This window comes from Solanum lycopersicum, chromosome 2, assembly GCF_036512215.1.
Source record: "Solanum lycopersicum chromosome 2, SLM_r2.1".
Classification (NCBI taxonomy): Eukaryota; Viridiplantae; Streptophyta; class Magnoliopsida; order Solanales; family Solanaceae; genus Solanum; species Solanum lycopersicum.
This window is the reverse complement of record NC_090801.1, coordinates 36,972,419-36,996,723: the sequence shown is the minus strand read 5'-3', so window position 1 is coordinate 36,996,723 and position 24,305 is coordinate 36,972,419. Positions and strand designations below refer to the sequence as shown.

Here is a 24,305-nt window from a genome sequence, read left to right as displayed (position 1 = left end):
TTCTGGCTTAAGTTGGAAAGTCGATTTTTGATCGGTATTTCAGGAATACTGACCTCTGGAGGTCGGTATTTCTAGGTCGGTATTCACTATTTTTTTAGTAGTGATCCCTATTGCTCAACTCCGCGGCATTATTATCTCCTTCCACAATAGGGACTTGATCACCTTCGGTAGGCACTTGAGCACCTTGAGCATCTTGGACTCCTTTCCGATATTGAGGAACTTGCTCAACTTGAGGAGGAATCTCCTCATGCACATCATTCTCCTCAACTCTCCTAGTCAGTGTCCTCCACGTATTCATCTTCCTAGAAACACAAGGAAAACCATAAGAAAAAAGTACTTATAAATTTTTACTCTACTACACGAAATAGGAGTAGAAATGAATGGAAACTCTATCGTCTTATAGACTCTCGCCCATAGATGTGTCGCGACTCACACATATGATCGAGACTCTACTAGACGTGACGTGATGAGACTTTTTGATTCCTAAAACTACTTTCACATCCTATGTTCTGATATCAAGCTTATCACATCCCGAAATCACACCCTAGGAATTAGAGTCAATTTCGGATTGCAACTGGCCTACTTGACCTCTCTGAGGTCTTGTACAAGCCCTTACATATCGTTCATCGCATAAACATAGTGAAAAGTAGTGCGGAATTAAAACTTTTCACAAAAAACATCATAGTCTTTAAAAACTCTTTCATATAAAATCATAGAAAATACTAAGTCTCAATCTCATCAATCTTAGACACGAAAATACTTGGGACACGGCCCATACACAATATGAAAATAGAAATACTTAGTCTATTACAATACTTCATAATAGAAACATAAAAGACATATATGCCCTATAGTCAAATGAGGGCATACTTCAACTTCTCTTAAACGATGCTATGGTCTAAGTCTTGCTTCCCAAATTCTCCTCACCTGCAAACAACTGTAGAGACAGATAAACACATAGATTAATACAATCACATGTACAAAGTATGACATAATGCATAAAAATCATGAAAACTAACATTTATTGGAAGTATGCATCTTTTTATATAAAAATCATAATGTAATCATAAGAAAAACATTTATCAACTTAGAAACACATGAGAAAATATATAAACTAATTAACCCATTTTTCAAGTCACTTTACAAGTGAACTCATTTCACTGTTACAGTGAAGCCCCTTCACTGTGCAGTGAAGTGTCTTACCATTTATTTAGACACTTTCTAGCATTTAATTCCCTCACTAAAAGCTATTCTAAGACTCACTTAAGCAACATAAAGAAAGACCGCACATACAACCTCTATAGGCATGCCTAAATTACCCTCGAGACTACTTATATTAAGTCACATACATACTCACAATACATCATACACATCAATGTAAGATTCATCTACAAAAGGTGATTCTAAGTCTCACTTGAGTGAGTTATGAAGCGACCACCCATAGAATCTCTTACACACACTCAAGAGATCCTATAGACTCCCTAGGATAGAATCATTCTCACTTAATAAATTAACACATACATAATATGACTTTCTGTTTCCAAGGGCTATCAAAAGACCTACTTAAGTAAATCAAGAAGATAACGTCCATGATTGACCTCTTCAAGATTACCTAAGTAATTCTTAAGACTTCCTAAGGCTTAGATCATGTCCACAACACCAACTATCTTCCCTAACTAGATTCATTCTCAAGACTTACCTAGGTAAGACATGAAGAGATCATCCCTTATGCCCTTTTCACGCTTTAACTAAGGAAACCTTAAGTCACTTTAGATTAGGTACTCATTCGTTTACATGATTCATAACATACAACATTAGTTCATTAAGAGACATTCATCACATATAGGACATTCAAGCAATGGTCCTGGACAAGATTCTAACTAACACCTTCAAAGAACTTCTCTAGCTATTGTGCAATCTCTAGTTAGCGTCTCATACCACAATCTAAACTTCATAAAACTTCTGTAATGCTAGTAAGCATCCCACATGATGAGAATAGGCATTAACCGATATATACCATGATAGCAAGACATGGAATCCGAAGTTCTAACCTACTCTGATGAGGGTGTCCTACTTGTCAATGGTAGAACTTGGACACATCCCATGTAGGCACATGGTTAATGAATATGAAGGGCATGCTTTGTATTCTAGTCTCGTTTTTTAACTAGAACTACTTCCCTTACCATACTCACTCGGTGCTAGCCTTCGTTCTCATAGAGTAATTCACATTAAGGTTCATATAAAGAGGTTCCATATCAAGTTCATAACCCATTTATATTTACCCTACCAAAGAGGTATTCTAGGGTTACTTCACAATGGCGACAAGAGGCTCATGATGACTTTCCTAAGGTTTGATATGACATCGTTCCATCGAATTAACCATAAGTCCATTATTCATTTACTTGAAGGATACCATTATGGCTTTCTACTTCAACATTCATAACCTTACCACTAGGTTCAAGGTTTCACATAAAAGACTCTCTTAACATCATTTAAGGTCTCTTGTCATTCATACATACAAGACTAAGAGGTTGTAGCATAATAAGTCAAGACATCACATATTCACATTCATATATGCATCAAGTAAGGGACACAAGTCAACCAAGACAAGACACCATATACTTCACATCAACACATATTATATGTCATTCTAGAAACATATAGACATAAACCATATCCTCTTTAAGTCATCCTATACAGTATCATACCATCATCAATGTGACTAATCATTGACTCATATAGTCAATTAGGAATAACCAAGCATCACCCTAAGACTATACGCACAATGTTAAAGTCATTGTGTAACATGATCACCTAAGTAGCATCAATAGAAGAACACATATACTTTCATATGACTTCACATGTAGATATATATTTTCATGCTTCACATAATCAACTACACAAATACCCACATTACTTCAAGTAGTTGCCGACAAGGTCATGATCATTATAATACATAAAGTAACCCCGACAAGGTCATATCAATTGTAAGTAAAGTACATAAAACCACCACCATAAGTTTACCATACCAATCATAATATAATTGAATTCTAAAATAAATAAAAATAAGGGAATTAGGGCACCGTACCACCACTCCATCCTCAACACCTCAATTCGATGCTAAATCATCTAATTCAATACCATAAAGCCCTTACAAATGGTCAAGAACATCAATTCAATGTAAAAACTGTCAGACTCAATGAAAATAGGTCAATTCAATGTAAATTCATCAATCTAATACAACCTATATATCAATTGAATACAATTATTACATCATGAGATAGACCATAGAAAACTACACTATAATTCATAGTTATTAGATCAATATCAAGTAACTCATAACTTAGTCAAAACTAGGGTTCATCAATTACATGGGTTCATAGGTTAATTGAGTTAAAATCATCAATACAATAATAATTTAATTCATATTCAATGCTTAAAAATCATTAATGCAAGAACGCATGGTAGATCATAAAATTGGTCAAGTTCAACTTTGAAAACTTTGGAAAACATCTTTGAAAGTTGGGCTCCTTGATGAAGAACGTATCAGGGACACAACACCATCGACGGTTGGCAATCAACGAACCATTTGTCCACAAATAGACCGTCCTCTCCTCCCGTTGTTTGGTTCAGAGACCCACCTTTGTTCTCTCCTTTACCCAAAATAACACCCAATAGACGAGCCACCACCAACGGAGCATCGACTGACCCACTAAGCGTCGATTGCCTCCGTGGTTTGGGCTGTCTTTGGCAGTCTTGACACCAAATTTGGGTCCTTCCTCAAGGACCCTTCGATGGTCCTTGGGGATGTTTTCCCAGACATTTCCAACCCAAACATGATCTTATATGATTTTAGAACCTCTCACATGAATTTAATCCAAATTGAACACGTAAAACTCAACAAAACATGCTTAGACACACAAGGTCGTTTCAAGGCAAACATTTCAAACGTCTTGGTCGTCCCTTGACGTTTGACTTCCAATGCACCTAAACTCTTAGAAACTGCCTCAATACCATATTATAGGTCTTATTTAGGATCTTATACCATCATGATCAAAATGTTAGTCTCTAGTTTACCTAAGTCATTTTCGGGGTCTTACACCAATCAAAGGTGTTTTCTTTTAAAAAAACGGACAAACTACTTAACAAGAAGATCATCATGTGTACCGGAACTGCTACAAGTCTCGACAAAATGGGAAATATGTTGCCTTGGAATTCCCCTTCCATCAAATTGCTGCAATTATGGTGGTTGATATCCATTTGGCATAAGTAAACCCTCAATTCACTTAGAATATGACTTTGAATATCCTAAGAAACTTTGTGACAAACCACCATATTGAGCTTTAATTGTGTTTGTGATCATACATTGTAGTTGTTGAACTGTTAAAGTGGCAATTGAAGCAGATTGTTTTACGATTTGAGAGTCAACTGACTTGTTTAGAAAATCAATATCAACTTTTTCTTGAGTTTTTAGATTGTGATGTGACTCTCTACAGTTGTAGAGATCTAACTTGCTCATAAGTTGCACAATTTGAAAACTTTTGTCATCAATAGACTTCTTCAAGGCTTCAATGGTTTGCTCTATCATTGCAAACTTCTCGACCATATCAGCTGCGTTAACCGAAAAAGAGTTAGCCGTTGTTGAAATTGAAGAATCTTTGAAATATTAGATTCCCCAGAGTTGAAGCCAGAGTGAGAAAGTTCATCAAACAATTTTGATGCAATGTTGCTCCCAGGGATTGCAGTTGTCGGTGTCATTCGAGACTTGGTCTTTCTTGGCATCACCAAAGAGGTGAAATATTCAGATTCATTCAAGATGCTTGTCTTGAACTTGCGCCGAGTGATTAGATCAACATCACTAAAATCAACAAATGTGGCAACACTAGAGTCCTTGCATGAAATATGATTGAACTTTTTTAAGGGCATTGCAGAGTTGAAATAGTTGTTTTTTTTGTAGGAGGAACAGATGAAGAGATAAATTGGTCTTACTAGGCGTGCCAAATTTTTTCGCAACAAATTTTTGTAAGCGCGAAAAATCCACTGCAACCAAAATAAATAAAAGAAAAATGTGATTTTATTAATGAATCGCGTGAGTACAATTCTGTTGTTCTCTTGATTCTTCTCTCTTATGTTTCTCCGTGATTTGAGGGCCTTCAATAGCGTATTTTTCGAATGTAGGATGATGTAGACCTCCTTGAGATGTATTTGATCTCCAGGAATGTCCGAAAGCACTTCGTCGTTGCAAGTTGATCTCCGGGAAGAACTCTGTTGATCAATTCTTTGAAGAGCTATGGAGTTGATGTTGTAGCTTATGTAAACCTTCTTGAGATGTATTTGATCTCTGAGAACGTCGGGAAGCGCTTCATCGTTGCAAACTGTTCTCTGGAAAGAACCCTGTTGATCACTCCTTCGAAGAGCTATGTCATTGATGTTGTAACTTTCTCCAATTGCAGAATGCTTGTTGAAGTGTTTTCTTCCTCCCTTGAATGTCATGGTCATCCCCTATTTATATATGTAAGGAGTGGACAAGGTTGCTTGTGATATGCCAAAGGATGTCATTTTGACACTTGAGGCATTGTGATTCATTCTTGCATTTGACTGGGACTACCACCTCATTTGGACACGTGGCGTCCCCTTGTTGGTCTTAGATGCTTAGTCACTGTGACATGTGGCATGAGTTTGGGCTTCAAGGTGAAATGGACCTTGGACTTGAATTTAATAAAAATGGGCTTACATATTTGTAGAGCCCAAGTTAACCATTCAACCCAAATAAACATGGATTTAACCCAAATTTTGTATGAATTAAATCTAATAAAATTTGTGTGTCTACAAGATTATGTATTTTAATTGTGTAAACCAATGTAAAACCAAAAAATAAATATTCAATATTATTGTCATTCTTAGAGTTGAATTGATTTTCTCCTTTTGCATTACTATTAATTTGATTTTGATTTAAATTATATTATAATTATCAAAATGTATGGACTATAATCTTTATTGGATCATTAAAAATTCTAACATTCAAACAAAAAATTAAATATATTAAAAGATAAAACTATGAAAAAGTATAACAAATATTTAAAAATATATTAAAGTAAATATTTTTACATAGAGAATAAAACTTTTAATATTATATATATAATGTCGGGTTGGTTTGGTCTCGGATTGTTTTTTTAGTTGAAACCAATCAACACAAATATAACCGGGTTTTTTTTCAACACCAAACCAAGTCAAATCAAACCACTAGTCAGGTTTTTTTTATTTGACTCGATTTGCGATTTGATTTGATTTTCGGTTCAATTTTGTACACCCCTAGTATCATCAAAGATTGAAGATAATTTTAAAGTTCAATCACGATTTTGGATTTTAATCTAGTGAGTAAGTTCATTCCTAATTTCTATATCATTTTTATTGTTGAAGAAGAAGAAATCGTTGAACAAGATAACTAAGACATTGGAACTTGATAATTAAGAAAAAAATCAATGAAGAAGAGATATATTCTGATGAGTAGCTCCAACTTAATGATGAAGAGAAAAAAAATAGGAGAAATAAAGAAAAAAGGATAAATTACGGTTACAAGGGGAAGAAGATCGTTGGTGGTGGTTCATGGATTTACATCAGCACCTTCAAAACATCTTCACGCGCTCAAGTGACATGATATCACATTTTGTGCCACATCAGCCAACAATATTTAAAAGGAACAAATTATGGATGGTTCAAAGATTTAATAGGAATATGCCTGAGGAAAAAAACCTAACAAGTTTAGGAACTGTTTATGAGTTCCACCAATTGTATATGTATACCAGAGATAACCATATATATCTAAATGATATACATATATATTTCTAAATTTGGTGAGTAAGATTGAAAAAGAGAAGAGAGACGGCTAACGAGATTAGAAGAGGAGGCGAGAGGCGAAACAGAATGGAGAGAAGGGAATGGGAGGATGACCAAGAGAAAGGAACCTCATGTGCCTATGACTGAGACACTTTTGATGTGAGGACAAGAAAAAGATTCCTCAGAAATTTGAACAATATTTCTTTGCGAGTATATGAATCTTGCGAATCAGCTCCTACAAGTTTCAGTTCCCCGCAAGAAATTGATGGAGCGGGTGATGGGTGTTTATCGGTAAAATCATATGGCTATTGCATTGAATATCATCATATTGAATTATCTTGCACTTTATCTTATCTTATTATCTTAATTGATGGTATTGTATTTTTTCATCAGGTGATTCTGGTTAGCTATCTTCTCCCCGTTGTTCATGAGATAGTAGATTTGAGGAATAAGTTTTAGCTAAGATATGTATATTTTGTGCTTATTATGAGATAATTGTCTTACTCTTGCTTGGTTGGTCTATGATGCCTAATAAGTATATGTGTTCTCATGCTCATACTATACTTCTCACAGTTTGATGTAGAATCTAGTGCTATCGTCCCAATTAATTCTTTGCCCGAGGTTGTGCCTTCCGAAAGTCTTGATGAGCTACTAGGTTTTCAGAGTGATGTCTGACTTTCTCAATTACCTGTCATTTACCATTTTAGACAATATTGTAGCTTTTGAAACAAATGTACTCGATCTTGGATGATTTTGTATTTGTGACACTCAGTCTTAGGTGTATTTTGTTACTTTTCACTTGTTCGGAAAAAAAATGTGCAACCAATCACATAGTGTTTATAACTTTCGATAGTCCTAAAAATAAATTTATAGAAAATAAATTGTAAAAAAGTGTAACCGATCAATTTATCTTCTTCTTTTTTTATGATCACCCGTAAATATTTATTAATAAAAAATACCCTTAAAAAATTTCAACTTCCAATAAATAAATTAGATAATGTATAATTAACCTCTTCGAGAATGTAACCTCTCTGAGAGCTTTCAAATTATCCTCCATAGTCAATATTGTTTAGACAATACTAGTGTCATGATCTTTGTAAATATACGTAAAGTAATTAGCTTTTTTTGTAGCCTTTAATTATTTGTTGTATACTATCATATATTGCATAGAAGATACTGGTATTATAAAATAAATAAGTTATATTGAGTTCTAAACTTCACACAATAAGACCTCATTTGTTTGCACTTAGTAGAGGCCTGAATCTTAATCATTCAGATTCAACCCATTAAGTACGTTTGGTTTTAAGTCTGAATGTGAATCATTCAGATTCGGCCCATTAAGTTCGTTTGTTTAATATTTTTTAAAAACACTTTTAATGGGTCTGAAGAGGTCTGAATGGATCAAATCTGTAGGAGACTCTTAACAAATTCAGACTCATTTGATAAGCTATTAAATAATAAATCATTTCTTCTCTGCTTTGGTTTTGCCTTACTATCTCATAACTAAAAACTTTTTTTATCTCTTTTCTCAATCAAACACCATTTTTCCCTCTTGAACTGGTACGTTTTCATAAATTCTTTCAAGTATTTTTTTATATTAATAATATTCTTGTATTGACGTGTGTCAAGAACGGTTGCAATAAAGTTTTTAGTGTATTGTTGTTTATCAAGGTTTTTGAATTAAAAAAAAGTACCCAAATTATGATTATTAGAAAATTTAATTTTTTTTTATTAAAAGTGATATATTTTATTGAAATGATTTTTTTATAATATTCTATTAATTCACTTGCACATTCAAATATTGAAAAAAAACAACATTATTATTGAGTGTTCAGATTTAGAGATCACATCTTAATATTCAAATGTGTATTCAGATCAAAATACTCAAATATTTTTATTCAGATTGAAGATTCTTAATCTTAATGAAAACAAATGAGACCTAAATTATTATTAACAACTGAATATTTTGTATCAACGCGAAATCATACTATTATTACATCCTTCAAAGAAAAATGTGATTTTTGTTATTTTCATTGAAAAAAATAACTAATCAGAATATATCAATGTGAACCCTATTTACACAATAAATTAATTTTAAAAAATGAAAATATGGTTAAACTTTAAAGTAGAAAGCATTTTACAAATATGATTCTTTTGGCCTTAGAATGATACCTAATAAAGTTGTCTTAGATGTTATACTTGTACGCGTTGCAGTGACTTTCATACATTAAAATAACATATATATCTTTAATTATTTTAATTCTTAAGGAGGTAAATTATGGTATTTTTTTTCTCTTTTGGAATTAAACTTGATCATTCAAAAATGCTTGATATTAAACGTTCATCATAATTTATTATTTTGCTCAAATATAAGAATATTATTTCATTAATAATGTAGAAATTTTACTTCTTTAGAGTAAATTTGAAGTTTTACTATTTCATAAATAGATGTCATATTTTTACTATTTCAAAATAAATTTCAAAATTTTACATTTTTGGGAGCAGAATTTAAATAAGGTTTTACTAGTTGCTATAAAAGAAATTTTAAGATTTTACTGGTTCAAAAAAACATTCAAAATATTTCTTCTCAATGTAAGTACACCTTATTTTAGGTAAGTTTTGATTTTTAAACAAAAAAAAAATCCTTTTGAACTATTCCATTTGTTTAAAGAGAATAACCTAGTTTGAGTTGAAATGGAGTTTAAGGAAAAAAACATTTTTTAATCTTGAGATTCAAAATTAAAGTTATGTCTAATATACTAAAATGTTTTTTAATTTTATAATCTTAAACATATCACATGAAAATTTAAAAATAAAGTGTTGTCAGAAAAGGAATGAGGTCATCCATTTTCAAACAAATTAAAAAGAAAATGGAATCGAGAATATTAAAAATCAAATAAAAAAGTGGAAGATTTGAAAAGGGTAGGGACCAGACCAAGTTGAGGATATAGAAATTTGAGTGTGTAATATCTTTCTCATATCCTCAAGAGCTTCTCAGAAGGAGAGAGAGAGAGAAATGACTATATCTTCCCTTATTTGCAGGCCACCTCTATCGAATGGTAATCTCTTTATTTTTTTATTTTTTTTTGGTTGAGTTTTTTGGTTTCTACTTACTCTTGAATCTTTGATTTAGGATACCCATCTGCTTTGTTACACTCCCATACCAATGTAAGTTCTCTCTGTATATATATAATTTCAGCAGAAAAGATTAGGGTAAAACGGTTCAATCCAAAACCCATTAGTCATGACTCTGTAAGCGACTGATGTTGGACAGTCCGATAATTACGCTCTCTCTATATAGATCAAAATTTGACATTCTTGATACAAGTTGAAGCTTTAGGATATTAACTTTAAGTTTGAATTTTTTAACTTATGATTTTTGGCTAATTTTCATTATTTTGACTTTGAAATAAGTGTTTATAAGCACTTTTTAACTTTATTCAAATACTTTTTAACACCCCTTCTATAAATATTCTGGCTCCGCAAATGATGGGACAATATGTTTGCAAGTAGAGTCAGGGAAATTATCATATATCTACCTTGAATTTACTGTCTATCCATTTGGGCAATTCTGCATCTTTTATTGTTCCACATTGAAATGGAATTATCATAAGTGTCATATCTTACTTCAACTTTCTTTCTCAAGGTAATTTTTCATTTTAATGTTCTGAAATTCGTTTCTATTACTTGAATTTGTTCCAAGTCGATTCATGGAATGATGAAACAGTATTATTTCTACAAGTCGATTCATGGAACTGAGGCAAGACTTGATCGACCACATTTAATTTCTATTGCTCTCCAATAGAATAAGAAGAAAAGATAGTGATACGAAACATTGCCAATTATATTATTTCTGTAATTTGATAAGTTGATCAACTTTACAGGGAAACTCCCTAATACCCGTGAGAAGAAGATATTTACAAAGGTTAAGAGCATGTTCTTATCTGGACGGCGTTCAGTCAAATGGTCCTCTCAATTCAGAAGAAGTTATTAATGTCTTGAAACACGGTGCAATAGATACCTCACCACTGGAGCAAAGATTGGTGCTGTTAGATTTAGACCCTGGCACAGCAAAACTGGCAATCAGCTTTCTTGGCCCATTCCTATCAGCATTTGCCTTTCTGTTCATTTTGAGAATAGTCATGTCCTGGTATCCTAAGCTTCCAGTTGGCAAGTTCCCATATGTCATAGCTTATGCACCCACAGAGCCCTTTCTTGGCGCAACACGAAAATTGATTCCTCCGCTTGCTGGAGTTGACGTGACTCCTGTCGTTTGGTTTGGATTAGTTAGTTTCCTTAATGAGATTTTACTAGGCCCTCAAGGGCTTCTTGTCCTCCTATCTCAAAAACAGGTTTAGCTCCTTCATATTTTTCTGTCACCTAGAGAAAGAAATCCTTTTGTATTGTAGTTGTTCAATTGCACATAATATCTGTCCAGATGAAATTAACTACTAGGACCCCTATTTTGTATAATTGGAGTCTGTGCAGCTTGTGGTTCATCCATACAATTTTTACATTTCCCTGAGCACATACAACATATTTTAATAAAAGATCCCTTGTCCCTGTGAATTATCTTCTATGTATGTGAATGTGAATATGATATCTGTGGAAAAGTGTGAGTTATCTTCTATATATATATGTTATCTGTGGTATGGAGGATGGAAAAGTGTGAGGTCTTGGTAGAATCTGTTTTGAAGGGAGAAGTTTTCAATTGTTGCAAAAGAGAGAAACCTCCTCCATCCCTTTTATACATATATAAGAAATGGTCAAAAGTCCCCCTAATCTATATTCAAATTTTCAACTATACTTTAACTTTACAAAAATTCTATCACCCACCTGAAATATTTATATGTGTAATAATTTTCTCCCTTAATTCTTAAAGGATGAAGAAGGAGAAAAAGTTTTTTTCAAAAGTTTAATTGGTGAAATGCACGTGTAAAGTGTGCCTCACCACAAGGCAGATGGTTGGTTATCACATTTTAAGGGGGCATTTAATGTTAGAAAACATATATGAACAGTGAAAGCATATTAGGATTTTACTATTTGCATGAATAATAGATAAGCAATATTGTTTATGTTAGAACACATAATCATGCTAGAACACATAAACTTGCTCAAATTTAATTCGATAAATAACTCTTGTAGCGTGAGCAAATACGTTCAAGCGAATATTCAAGTTGGACAAACTTCAAGTGAATCTACAAGATAGACAATAGTTATGGTCTTCTACAGTGATCCCAAGTTCACATTGGAACTCTCTCAATACTTGGGTGGGCAAGCATGAATAGAAAACAATTCATCTATTTTCTAAATTATGAGAATCCCTATTTATAAAGATTTCTTTCTATTCCAAAAAAGACTAGAAAACTAGTTTTTCTTGAAGACTAGAAAAACCCATTTTATTCTTTCTTTTTCCATAGAAATAGGATTCCAAGTTCTAGTTAAATATGGGCACTATAGGGACCACAAAATTAATTACTGAGGCTTTCTACTATGAAAATAATTCAAATAATTAATTGAATTTATTCTTACTGTTATAAACAATTTGTATTATAATGAATGTCTAATTATGTGGAGTCCTTGTAGGACATGGTTAGGAATCCTACTTGAGACCAAGTAAGGTTTTCCCTATAAATAAAAGGTTTTTTAATTCATTGTCAATAAGATTGGTGAAAGATTAATGAATGGTGATTATACTTCAAGATGAATAAGAAATCTTTTCTCTTCTCCCTACTTTATTCTTCATTATAATTTATATTATTTCATAACACGTTATCAACATGAGTCTCTAATCTTTTAATTAAGCTCGTAGTGTTCCCTTTGTGTGATTAACGGTGCCAACGTTAATGAAGGTATGTATCACATTTATCTGTTGGGAGATGTTACTTAGTTAATTAAGATGACTATAGTAGAAAAAAAATTCCTCCTGCTCATAATCGAAATTAACCAGTTCATGTTACAAGTATAATTATTTTTGTTTAAGAGGTTTGTAGCTTATTAAATATGATAATATATATGTATGGGAAAAAATTGAAATGGTCAACTTTACACAGGTAAAGTAGTATGGATCGTTTTTTTAGCTTGTTAATCATTTACTATTATTACCGTTACTTGCTGGTGATGTAATTCATTTGCTCATTAAATTTCAAGAAGCTTATTGATTCAGGGTATCAATATGAAAGCTTATAAAGTGAAAAAAAATAATCATTAAGAACTCTAGAATGTTTTTCAATTAACAGTTAAACAATGGATCTATGTCCAATCACATCAAGTGGGTAAGACGATAAATTTAAGTTTTATCTCACCAAAAGAATAAGATGATGGATTTACGTCCGATCTCACCAAGAGGGTAAGATATCAGGAGTCTTGATGTTTTGTGATGAAAGATGTTGGGCTCAAGTCTCTCATTGATTTATGGCATAAGATGTTGGGTTTGAGTCTCAATGCACCCATATTAATGATATAATGATGACTAAGGGAAATAATGAGATTTTGATAAAATTAGTCATGAAATATATCTCGTTGAAGCAGGACCATTCCCCAAAGTGAATGTAGCAGTGCATAAATGTCTAAAACAAGACAATTGACAATCCATGAACATAATTGACACTTGAATTCAAAGTCGAGTCTTAATGTCCAAATACAAGACAATCACTTTCTTTGGAACTTACAATTTTTCTTTGAGTGAAAAAGGATAAAAAATTCCCCACTAATAAACTGGGGCAGAATTTTTGAGGAAACCTCAAAATTTTTCATAGAGATATTTAACAAAGTGAGTATATATCTTATACTCTAAAGTGGGGAAGAAATTTTTGAGAAATCCTCAAAAATTTTACCACAACGAAATGCAACTCTAAATACAAAACAAGCAAAGGTATGACCATCTCTCGCCATTTGAATTTACGATTTTTCTCTGGAGGCAGGAATAAATTATATATGAGTGTACTGTCATATGTAGGATCTACTATGTAAGTCATACTATCCTCAGATTATTTTTTGAAGAGGCTATTATCAACTTTCTACTACGACTGACTGAATATATATTTAAGATCTCCCGCCTTATTATAATACGACATTTAGTCTCTTTCGTCTTACAATAGGATGTTTAAGCTTTTTTGCCTTAAAATATGATGTTCAGGCTTGTCTGCCTTACAATACGATATTCAGGTTCTTCCGCCTTACAATAGGATGTTCAGGTTCTTCCGCCTTACAATAGGATGTTTAGGCTCTTCCACCTTACAATAGGATATTTAGGCTCTTATGCCTTACAATACGATATTTAGGCTCGTCTGCCTTACAATATGACATTTAGGCTCGTCTGCCTTACAATACGACATTTAGGCTCATCTGCCTTACAATACGACATTTAGGCTCTTACGCCTTACAATAGGATATTTAGGCTCTTCTTCCTTAAAATACGATGTTAGGCTCGTCTACCTTACAATACGATATTTAGGGTCATTTGCCTTACAATACGATGTTTAGGCTTTTCCGCCTTAAAATATGATGTTTAAGCTCGTCTGCCTTACAATATGACATTTAGACTCTTCTGCCTTACAACAGGATGTTTACATACATCCACCTTACAACCAAACATTTTCGTCTATATAATTATATCGCTATACTATCAGATCTATTGGAGTTTGACGTTATTCTTCCGAGATGAGTTTCAATTCTTCAAGAAGTTAAGCCAAAGACTATCAAGGCCTGCACTATGTATCAAAACAGATACGCTTCTTATCACCTCTTGTCATTTATTTAGAACTCATATTTTATCATTATTGTTCATACTTTATTTATTATAAGCTTACATTTTATCTAGAATTTGAAGATATGATCGATTGCCCCTTGATTACAATTATTATACTAACACCTATCACAGCAAAGATCTTATCAATTCTTTGATCCGAACCTTGCTCAAAGGCTGATAACATCACTCTGTCATGCTCTTCCTGCTTCTCTGTCATGCTCTTCTAACCTCTCAATCTCTCTTTTCTCGCTACTCTAATCTTATCCATTCAAGTCGATATCGTGCCTTTCAAATACCTTAGCGCTCTTTCAATTATTAAGAGTTTCATTTGCTCTTTAATCTAGAATTACACACGACCTGATTCTCGTATAACCAGAGATATGTAGGCGACTTAATCCAACTGACATCTCTCGTCGGTCGGACAAAATAGGTTACTAAGTCAACGTTGGTTGCCTGACAATTCATTCTTCATTCTCAATCAGCCAAGGTGCAGCTGTTGACACCCAATTTTGATCGACCTTTAACCATTTTTATGATTATATTTGATTAAATACGTATTTTAAAATTTACTTATAGTTTTGAAGTTTTAGTCGATTTTTCTCAAAAATTATATATTCTAGTATTGTTTACTTAATAAGACTATCGTAAATATTTAAAATTATTAATGAATTTCAAATGTTTCAAAATCTAAATGATTTTCAGTTATATAAAAATATTTTAATACATATAGTATTTTAATTAAATAGTAATTCCTACACTTTTCTTAAATTTAAAATTCTAGCCTATTCTATTACAATTTCTTTCAATTCTAGCCACTTCAATTTGATTTTATTTCAATCATAATCCCTATTTTATTCCAATTCTAGCTAAATTTTATTGCAATTTTTGCCATTTCATATCCAACCAAATCTGATTGTTGAATGTCATCTTTTAATCTCATTCGTCCGTTTAAATAAATAAATCCTAAATCAAATCCTAACCCTTTATTTCTTATTAAATCAACGGTTGTAATTAAATTCCATTTTCTTCTTGATTTCAATGCACTAAAAAATCAAAACCTAAAATTTTCTCTTCTTCTCCCTTCTCCATCTCCAGCAGCTGCCCCTCCCTCTCTTCCATCTATTTTTTCCGGCGAAGGCCGCCGGAGGCGGTCACTTTCCTCTGCCCCGGCGCCTCTCTCCTCTCGCCTTCCTATCCACCCCTCTCTTCTCCCTCCCTTTTCTCTAATTTTCTTGACCGGCAGGAACCCCGCAGCCAGCAGCCACCGGCGCGAGGTAGCGCGACCCCCTCGCTCTCCTCTTCTCCTTTTTCCAAAGAAAGCAGCAAGAAGCTGCAGCAACCAGCGAGAGGCGCTCTCTTCCTGTCTCTCCTCGCCTCTTCTTTCTCTTATCTCTTCCCTTCTTTCCCGCCTTCTTTTCTCCATTGCTGGCAGCGCTCAGGTGAGCTTCCAGGCAGCAGCAAACCAGCAGCAACTGCAGGTAACCAGCAGCTCCGACACCTATAACAACAAGCAGTAGAGACGCGAGAAACTGACCAACAGCTGCACGAAGATGGTGCACAACTAGGTGATTTCCCTCCTCTCTTTGCTTTTCGACAGCGGAAACAACAAAATAATAGTGAACTCCCACAACAACTTTTAAGGCTCTTCAAGTTCGCTAAGTATGGATCGGTTAAGACCCGTCCAAGTACGTTCTAATTAATTCGTACATCATTCCAACTCTTCGTTCTTGATTTCATTTATCGTGAGCATTCAAGCTTTGCATGATTGGATTGGTTTCATTTTATTTCGTACAGTTATTATATTGATTTGTGTTTGTATTTGTTTTGCTTAGATATATGTACTTACATCTTGAATTTTTCTTCAATGTCTTCTGAATTATGAAGTAATTTCAGCACGTTTATCCCTTCGTTATTTCAATGAAAATCTAGATATATAATCTTGGAAGGCTCTGGAATGACTTCTGTTCATGCATAATATGAACTAATTTGGATCAATAATAGAAGCTTCATTCAGGGAATAATCGATAATTTGCTTTTACGAATTAAGACTATCAACCTCTATTTTTTTTACTACTTTGGGTGATTTTGACATGTTTATTGATTTTTGTTATTAAATTTGGGCAAGATTACTGTGATGTTGGACTTGAATTGATATCTCGCACCAATTTTGTGATTTATTTGATTGTTTCAAATTATAATCTAAATGTAATTCCTCCCTTTCCTTAATAATCTCGTCTATTGGTTTAACTAAATCAATTTATTGTTGGAAATAATCCTTTTCATGCTTGTTTTACCTGGTTGTATTATTGAGTTTATTTGTTTACCTTATTTAAAAATAGGACTGATTGCTTATTTGTTTATATTTAGTAAAAAAATATTAATTTGGTTCTTCATTATTTAAGGAAAATATTACCCTTCCTACTTTCATTTCTTACTTGCTTAAATTTGTTAATTCTTATATAAACCTGACTTCATGCTCTTATTTAAGGAAAAATAGTGTTAATTGAAACTTTAATTGTTTTCTTGTCATATTTAGTATTTCATATATTTAGAAAAAATAAATAAATAATATAATCTGATTTTAACTCTTATTTATTTAAGGACAAATAATATTGATCTTCCTAATTACTCTTACTTGTAATATTTGGAAATGATATATTTTACATTTTGGCCGATTTGAATCTCCTTTTGAATAAGGAAAATAGTATACTTACTTGATTCCTAAAAAATATTTATTTGCCTTATTTTTTTTCCTTTTGCTATATAAATAGGACTCCCTCATACTCAATTCATTTACACACACTCATCTTTCATAACAAGTTCACTCATCAACTCATTCACTCTCTCTTAACACATAGCTCTCACTCTGTTACTACTCATATTATTGCTTCTCTTCAAACAAAACAAGACTCCGATAACTTTCAAGTGTTCTCTTTGCCCTTGCTTTTGTTCGAGTAAGATTTGAATCAACTTATTCTCGTTGCTACTATTTTCTACTTAATCGGTTAGTATTTTTGATTAGCATTTTAGTATTGGCCATCCTTCTATTTTTTTTATTTGTTGTTATTGTGTGTTCGAAATAAAAGGAAGCACTCCTTATCTTTTTCCCTATGTGTGTTGATATGTCTATGCCTATGTTTTGTCCTTTTTATTTCTTATGTGCGTTGTTTACATATGATGTACGAAAAAATTGTTACTATGAATATTTTACATTACAATCATTCTTCCATTGTATACGTGTTACCTCATTTATTCTAGCAGGTTTTGGACTTAAAGTTTAAGATGATGAAGAGTGGCCTAGAAAACTTTTCGGACAAAGCTTTGTTTATTTTAAATTTGTGTATATTTTCATTTGTTATTTTTATTACAATATATGTATATCTCTAAAGCAACTCTTATATATGAAGCAGTTTGGGGGATCGCCTAGGAAGGGGAATTATGTGTTAATCATTTTTATTTGCAAACTTGTTTTGTGTTTAAAAGTATGCTTAAATGCATAATTTGGGTGATAAATGTTTATGTGATAAAATAAATTTAGATCTAACCAAATGAAGTAAAAAAAAATAAAGCAAATCATATTCGCTCAATCATTTAGCTAATTTTGACCAATTTATGTTTGAAGTTAATTTTATCCAATTTGGCGTGTTAAACTCACTAAAATCTTAAGTAAATAATCTGTGTGCATTTTAGTTACTCATTCAATAAATCATGTCTATAGAATTTATTGCATTCATATGTCATTTGGAGTTAGTAATCATGCCTATAGGTATTATTTAAATGTGTTTATTATTAAATCATTTGAAAATTATGTTTAACTAATTTTAGCATGTTCACAATTGATTTGTTTCTTTACTTTGTCATTTCAGTATGTTAAACACCTAGAGATCATGCCAATAGGTTTGTAAATTTTCAGCATATCAATAACTCCAATAAAATTTGTTGTGCATATTTTTGGCCCCTTTTAAATTAGCTAATATTATTAATTAGTAATCATACTTGTCCTCTTGAAGTTTTCCGCACTTATGATGCAATATGTTATTTTCTTAAAATAATAATAATAATAAAATAAAATCATTTGATGCCTTTAACAAATTACTTGGCTTTTGAATATATTTTATAGTAAAATCTTTGCATTTAATAAATTTACTACATTAATGTTCTACTAGTTTTTTCTTTTTTTACAAAGTTTTGCAACATTTTTTTAAAAGTCATTGTTCAATCCTCCTTTAAATCTTTGGATTGATTATGACACTGTTTACTTTTAAAAATAAATTATAAGCACTATCTCCTAACCTATCTTTAGTGGGAAAGTCAAAGAAATTACGAGGTCTAGTTCAAATTTTTAAATTAAACCGACGCGTACTCGGAAGTACCACCTACCTATTTTTAAAGGAATTATGTGTATTTATATGTAAATATTCATTTACCTATATGCAAACTGAATCTTTTAAATCATTTTCAAAAATGTAATTTTTTTTAAGACCGACCTCAAAACAAAATTGTTTCTATGGTGGAGGAGCGCGATTGACAATATCGTGGCATCATCCCCTATGAAGAAAAAAACATTTTTTTAAAATAAAAATTCTATCCAATTTTATTCTAATTTTCAAAAAAAATTATTTTTTGCACATTTTATTCTTGTTTGGTGGTGCATAATAAATCAAATTGAATTTTTTGTGTGCATTTTATGCCTATTTGTTTATCCCTTTATTAAAGTGCTTAATATTTGCTCAATATTTTTTTATCACATGAATCGTATGCTCAAATAATAAATAATTGAAGTAATCTTAATTGTTTAGTAATTTATTTGGGATAGATTAAAATAAAAAAACCAAAATTTTATTGGCGTATCTATTTGTCTATTTTTGTCTCCTCGCTTATCTTTATCTAATTCATTAGTATTTGTTCTGTTTAATATTTCTATCACCTTCTAGCATGCTTAATATTAATTAAAATAATAACATAAGCTATTTGTTCGATTTGTTTATAACATAGTCTCGTATTTTAAAATAAATAAAAAATAAATTTGATTAGTTATTTATGCTATCACCTAGCCTTTCATATCTAAATTAATAAAAATAATAATAATAAAATAGTCTTAATTATTTTATATTCGTTATCACTTAGCAAGCTTAAATAAATTAATAAATGAAGTGACCTATTTGCTACTTGTAACCTCCAACTAGATCGCATGAGATACGGCCGGAACCAACATTTGTGGACCTCGAGGGATGCCTAACACCTTCCCCTCGAGGTAATTTGAACCCTTACCCTGATCTCTGGCTCGTTGACCTTAGCTAGACTTAGTTAGGTTAGATAGGTGTCCTAGCACGCCTTAATTCGTTAGGTGGCGACTCCAAACTCAAAATCCCAAAAGATTTGTTAGGTCGTGCACAAAATCCGTTTTTACGAAAAATGGGGCGCGACAGAATGACGACTCTGCTGGAGATATTAGGCTCTTATCATTACGTGTTTCATGTTTAGTTATGTGGGATTTACTTTATTTTGGTTATTTCATTTTTTGCTAGATGTTTATCATGTTTAGTTATCCTTTTGTTGCCTTATTTACTGTGTTCTTTCAATGTTCCACCCTTTGCCCTCTTCCTTATTTCTTTATTATCACGTTTCACCTTTTCCTTTTTTCCTTGTTTGTTTACTTACATGTTTAATCTCATACCCTCTTTTCTTATTCACGTGATTTTTTTAATGTATTTATATATTTAATTTCCTTTACTTGTTTATGCTTATTTACTTATTGTTTCATAAACTGCCTATATGTTGCCACTTTTCAATTTAAATGCTAAGTGTTGCTTTGATAACTGCATTCCGTTCAAAATTCCCCCAATTGGGACCATCTACTTTTTTTTTGTTCTCGTGATGTTGTGCCTTTGCACCTCTCAAAACTACTCCTATTCTATTCAGACACCCATTATAGAGAGTCGGCATATGCGTGGACGTAACAAATAGTTTTACTACCGCGAAACCACGAGCCTCTCGCATAGAATCCCTTTCAAGTCCGCGTCAAGGCTACTCTTAAAAGTCCTTGTTAGGTCATACATGCTGCATAAACCTTAGGTGGTTTGACCCTTGGCGTCGATCCACATAATTAGTAGCCATCCTATTTGTCTAAATGGTCCCAACACCCTTTAGACAAATTGCATACTTATGTATCAATTTGATCATCATATTTTAAATCAAGTCATTATGTCAAAATGGAGTTAAAATCTTTCTTTGACTCTTAAGTTCAAATTGGCAAAGTATAACTTGAATCGATTATGTGACCTTATTCTATTTACTGTTATAATTGTCCCACTTTGAGTTATTGTGTCATTCATTTGAAATTATAATTTTGGCTCACTATATAATAACTCGGTTTTGTGTTTGATTTACTTCTTTGACTAATGGTTGTCTAGTATTTGGATTTTAGGCTCAACTAAGAACCTACAATATGACAAATATGTTCAACCTTTGAAAAAATCACACCTCTTCTCGTCCAACACAAAGTACCTTTTGGACCATCTCTCCTCATCCTACTCAGACCCTCTCACAACAAAGGTCTCCCACACGCCTCAACTTTGATGCTTCACAATATGAGGGAATAGGTGACAAAATAGAGAAGTCTAAGATAGATGCACTACAGCGAAAAATGCATGACTTGGAGAAAAAGGTGAATGGAGGACTAAACTCAATGCCTGCTCATGACCTGAGGTATAAAAATTTATGTCTATACCTAGGAGTGGAATTGCCGTCGGGATTTAAAATTTCAAAATTCAACATGTTCGACAGACATGGGGATCCAATGGCACATCTGAAAGATTTTTGCAGCAGGCTAGTTGGCTTAGAAAACAATGAACCTCTCCTAATGAGGTTATTTATTCAAAGCTTATTAGGAATATCCTTCACTTGGTACGTCAAACAAGACTTTGACAAATGGCTCGCATGGGAAGACATGGCCCGAGACTTTGTGGAACAATACAAGTTTAATAAGAAGGTTGACCCTACAATGTTCAATTTGTTCAAAATGAAGAAATTAAGTCACGAGTCTTTCGAGGAATATGTCATATGGTGGAGAATGGAATCCTCCAAGACAAGTCACTTACCGCATGAAGAGGAGTTGGTCCAAACTCTCATCATGTCACTTGAGGGTATATACTACAAAACCCTGCTCTTCCCTGGTATTCAAAGTTTTGATAGTTTTATTCGAATTGGAAAAGAGTTAGAATATGGCATTCAATCTGGAAGAATTGCTGATACACAGATTTCTCTTTGAGTCCTGAAAAAATTATTCGATGAAAGGAACGAAGATGCATCTACCTATATACCTCCGAAACAAAGAAATCAGAATATTGAGCAAATTCATGCTATTCTTGAGCCTTCCAACCCTCAGGTATCTCAACATAAGGTGAGGAAACCTCGTGTCTTCACTCCCTTAAGGAAACTTTGACCGACATTTTCCAGAGATTATGGGCTAAAGGACTTCTAAGACCAATAAATGGTTGGATTCCCAAACAATCTACTTCAAACTTTGATCTATCCAAAAATTGTGCCTATCATTCAAACATTCAAGGTCATGACACCGAAGAATGTGCAGCATTGAGAAATGAGATTCAGAATATGATTGAAAAAAGCAAAATTATAGTGCAACAAGGACCACAAAATAACAATTGCAATCCTTCTATGGCGAATACATTCATCGTTCAAGGAGAACCTACAAAGATGTACGTTAGGCACTTGACAAGGAAGAGTAAATCACATCAGAGAAATTGATAAGGAGAAGACTCTTATGAACAAAGTTGGCTTTATTGTTCTCAGACTTTATGCCCAAAGCCTTTCTCATTCCTTTCATTTTCCTTGTAATTCTGAACTACGTTTGACCTGATTTCCTTTTTGGATACGTAGGCAATTCTAGATGGGTCCAGTCTCTATCAAATAAATTTTCTTTCTTTCCCATGGTCATTCAAAACACTCCTTTACAAATTCAAATCTAGGGTAATTAACAATCCATGAACATAATTGTCACTTGAATTCAAAGTCGAGCCTTAATGTCCAAATACAAGACAATCACTTTCTTTGGAACTTACAATTTTTCTTTGAGTGAAAAAGGATAAAAAATTCCCCACTAAAAAACTGGGGTAGAATTTTTGAGGAAACCTCAAAAATTTTCATAGAGATATTTAACAAAGTGAGTATATATCTTATACTCTAAAGTGGGGAAGAAATTTTTGAGAAATCCTCAAAAATTTCACCACAACGGAATGCAACTCTAAATACAAAACAAGCAAAGATATGACCATCTCTCGCCATTTGAATTTACGATTTTTCTTTGGAGGTAGGAATAAATTATATATGAGTGTACTGTCATATTTAGGATCTACTATGTAAGTCATACTATCCTCAGATTATTTTTTGAAGAGGCTATTATCAACTTTCTACTACGACTGACTGAATATATATTTAAGATCTCCCGCCTTATAATAATACGACTTTTAGGCTCTTTCGTCTTACAATAGGATGTTTAAGCTTTTTCGCCTTAAAATATGATGTTCAGGCTCGTCTGCCTTACAATACGACATTCAGGTTCTTCCGCCTTACAATAGGATGTTCAGGTTCTTCCGCCTTACAATAGGATGTTTAGGCTCTTCCGCCTTACAATAGGATATTTAGGCTCTTATGCCTTACAATACGATATTTAGGCTCGTCTGCCTTACAATATGACATTTAGGCTCGTCTGTCTTACAATACGACATTTAGGCTCATCTGTCTTACAATACGACATTTAGGATCTTACGCCTTACAATAGGATATTTAGGCTCTTCTGCCATACAATACGATGTTAGGCTCGTCTGCCTTACAATACGATATTTAGGCTCGTTTGCCTTACAATACGATGTTTAGGATTTTCCGCCTTAAAATATGATGTTTATGCTCGTCTGCCTTACAATATGACATTTAGACTCTTCTGCCTTACAACAGGATGCTTACATACATCCACCTTACAACCAAACATTTTCGTTTATATTATTATATCGTTATACTATCAGATCTATTGTAGTTTGACGTTATTCTTCCAAGATGAGTTTTAATTCTTCAAGAAGTTAAGCAAAAGACTACCAAGGCCTGCACTACGTATCAAAACAGATACGCTTCTTATCACCTCTTGTCATTTATTTAGAACTCATATTTTATCATTATTGTTCATACTTTATTTATTATAAGCTAACATTTTATCTAGAAATTTGCAGATATGATCGATTGCCCCTTGATTACAATTATTATACTATCACCTATCACATCAAAGATCTTATCATTTCTTTGATCCGAACCTTGCTCAAAGGCTGATAACATCACTCTGTCATGCTCTTCCTGCTTCTCTGTCATGCTCTTCTAACCTCTCAATCTCTCTTTTCTCGCTACTCTAATCTTATCCATTCAAGCCGATATCGTGCCTTTCAAATACCTTAGGGCTCTTTCAATTATTAAGAGTTTCATTTGATCTTGAATCTAGAATTACACACGACCTGATTCTCGTATAACCAGAGATATGTAGGCGACTTAATCCAACTGACATCTCTCGTCGGTCAGACAAAATAGGTTACTAAGTCAACGTTAGTTGCCTGACAATTCATTCTTCATTCTTAATCAACCAAGGTGCAGCTGTTGACACCCAATTTTGATCGACCTTTAACCATTTTTATGATTATATTTGATTAAATACGTA

General features: G+C 32.9%; 1 protein-coding gene and 1 long non-coding RNA gene across 3 annotated transcripts; both read left to right on the top strand.

Moving 5' to 3' along the window:
* Positions 1-9,758: 9,758 nt before the first annotated feature.
* On the top strand, positions 9,759-11,406 carry LOC101254143 (protein COFACTOR ASSEMBLY OF COMPLEX C SUBUNIT B CCB3, chloroplastic). 2 transcript variants are annotated; one of them, XM_004231477.5, is made up of 3 exons: positions 9,759-9,896; positions 9,971-10,005; positions 10,722-11,406. In XM_004231477.5, exons 1-3 carry the CDS (start codon positions 9,854-9,856, stop codon positions 11,193-11,195), a joined length of 552 nt encoding a protein of 183 aa, XP_004231525.1. In that variant the 5' UTR covers positions 9,759-9,853; the 3' UTR covers positions 11,196-11,406. The 2 variants fall into 2 exon arrangements, with proteins under 2 accessions (XP_004231525.1, XP_010315589.1); XM_010317287.4 differs by lacking the exon at positions 9,971-10,005 and having other exon boundaries at positions 9,766-9,896.
* Positions 11,407-15,623: 4,217 nt separating this feature from the next.
* On the top strand, positions 15,624-18,136 carry LOC138341682 (uncharacterized). Its single transcript, XR_011214478.1, has 2 exons — positions 15,624-16,272; positions 17,849-18,136. It is a non-coding gene; the product is annotated as an uncharacterized lncRNA (long non-coding RNA).
* Positions 18,137-24,305: the final 6,169 nt, after the last annotated feature.